General features: G+C 46.1%; 1 protein-coding gene across 2 annotated transcripts in view; it reads right to left on the minus strand.

Moving 5' to 3' along the window:
- The window catches only part of spry1 (sprouty homolog 1, antagonist of FGF signaling), a 4,662-nt gene that overhangs the window by 972 nt on the left and 1,190 nt on the right, over positions 1 to 2,500 (minus strand). For both annotated transcript variants that reach the window (XM_082177146.1, XM_082177145.1), the window contains exon 2: positions 1 to 1,299. This exon is cut by the window's left edge and continues 972 nt beyond it. In XM_082177146.1, coding sequence (XP_082033272.1) covers positions 384 to 1,244 — 861 coding nt within the window. In that variant the 5' untranslated portion in view covers positions 1,245 to 1,299 and the 3' untranslated portion in view covers positions 1 to 383. The remainder of the gene's footprint in view (positions 1,300 to 2,500) is intronic.

The raw sequence follows: 2,500 nt of genomic DNA on the forward strand, positions 1-2,500 counted from the left end.
CACTGTATGAAGATTTTTTTGCGTCTAATGTATCACAGTTTACTTTATTTTGCTCTCCTCACTTACATGAACTATAGTGTCCTGCACACACTACACACTAACAAAATGTGGGTCAAATATTGACAAACCCAGACGTTTAACCCAACGTTTGGTCTATATTTGACCTAAAATTGGGTTAAAACAACCCAGCATTTTGTAGAGTGTAGTAAAAAAATATCAAAAATGATATCCGGTGTCTGATTAATTTTTGGTTTGACTGAATGTGCTCATTAACATAACTCCTCCCCCTTTGCCCCGCCTCTTTTTCCTGTTTTCCACGTCCCGCAGCAGCGATTCGGCTTCCCCGGCTCATATCCCGATATCTCTCGACACACATCGATTAATCAGGACGGTTTTCCCGGCGTCTGGTTCCAGTTCTGCATCTTGCAGTAAACGGTGTTGGAGTTCTTGCATCGGCAGCCGGGCCGGTTCACGCGGTCGTAGCACGAGCTGCACGCTCTCACACAACCCTTAGCGGGAAGATAGCAGAGCAAGCACGGGAAGAGCACGGACATCAGGCCCATGCACAGGAATCGGGAACAACACTGCGGATTCGACAGCGAACACGGCCGGTCCGCGCACGGGTCGCCGACATCATCATCGTTAGAACAGTGATAGAAGATTCCCTTCACCAAACACATGCACGTCCCGTATTCGACCGCGCTCTCGGCCGAACACACACACTGTCCGTCGCACGCGAGCCGCGTCGGGAGCGTCCGTGGAGCCGTGCATTCGCTACACTTGCATTTTCCGCAATTCTCGCATATGTACGAATGCAAATCGAGCTTTTCCGTCTCAGTCTGTTTGAGAGGAGGGAGGAACGGATGCAAGGATGATTTCGGCTGAGTCCGTATGGTTCTGTTCGATGCTAACAATCCCTGCTCTGAAGACACGCTCCCGTTACTCCTGTTACTCCCGTTACTATCATTGCTCCCGTTACTCTCGTTACTCCCGGAGCTTGTGGACCTGCTGAGCGCCGGTGGACGAGCTGATCCATGCTCGTAGTTGTTATTCAGGTTCACCAGGAGCACCTCGTGAGTCCTCTCGCGCTTGTCCGGGGTCCGTGGCCCCGGGGCCGGTCTGTGCGGGACAACCGGGCCCTCCGTGTACTCGTTACGTGAGCGGATGGCTTTGATTTGATCCAGGGACAGGACGGTCCCGGAAGGGAGGTCCGGATGTCTGACGGTCCGACCGTGGCGATCCATAAGACACGATCAGCAACTCCAGACAACAGCACTGATGAGATGTTCATCTGAGACCCTGAGAGAGAGAGAGACAGAGAGAGAGAGAGAGAGAATTAGTTATATTAAATATTAGAAGATTAAACATTCATGAAACGTTGATTGACAGCGACTTGTTTACATGCAATCTGCAATCTATCACATCATTAGCTCATGGCACAAGCTGATTGGCCTCTTCTGATCCTGCAGCCAATGAGATCGCTTGCTCAACATTTACATAGTCTGAACCCCTCCACCTCCCCAGCTCCTCCTGCCGAACTCTGATACAGGACTTATGTGTGTGTGTTTATGCAGCAGCAGATCTAGTCCACCAAGATCAAATACAGTAATGTCCCCCTGTGGATTAATGTAGTTTATGTGTGTATGTGGTGTTTTTAATCTGCTTTAAGACAAACCATGTGTAAGTTCATAAGTCGACAGCATTGCTGAGTATTTCCTCCTTAAAACTGCAGTGAACCAAAGACAGTCTCAAACACACGCTTTGAAATCGCTGGTGTTTCTGACGTCACAAACTACCTTGTAACCAATCAGATCAACGTGTGATCGTCAACCAGTGGATCTCTGAGCTGAGCGAGTGAGTGGAGGCGGGGCTCATTTGCATATTCATAGAGCCGCGTATACTAAATGAGGCAAGGGTGTCGAGTTACACTCAAGATATTTTAAGGCATGACCATTTTTTTTCCAAGGAAAAAACTTTTAAATATGTGATTTTGGTGATCAAAGGTGAGTTTTAAGGGATAAAATGATTGACTACAGGTGTTGCTGAAGATATAGCTGAACATTTATTTAATCATAGCAAAAGTTCATTGCAAGTAAAAGTACATTTAAAAAAAATATGTGGGGCATGTTGTCACATTTCACTTCCATTCTTTCGGGGTAAATAAAGAAAAATGTATCACTCTAATAACGTAACAAGACCACATCGTTATACTAGACGTGTTACATGAATGTGGGGAAACAATAGTCTTACTCTGAAAGTGAATTTAAACACACAAAGTTGTGCCTGATTTTGCATTTTACACAAAGACTAAAATGATATACAGGGAATAAAACATTATTTTACACCACTGAGAAAACCCCATTTATTTGTAAGAGTTTACTGGTAAAAAGCGTACTGAAGCGTGTGAGAAACACACACACACACACACACACACACACACACACACACACACACTCACTCAAGGCCCCCAAGCTTTTGTTTTTGACTTCCTTTGGGGGGG

Source organism: Leuciscus leuciscus (assembly GCF_965113295.1).
Source record: "Leuciscus leuciscus genome assembly, chromosome: 8".
NCBI classification, from domain to species: domain Eukaryota; kingdom Metazoa; phylum Chordata; class Actinopteri; order Cypriniformes; family Leuciscidae; genus Leuciscus; species Leuciscus leuciscus.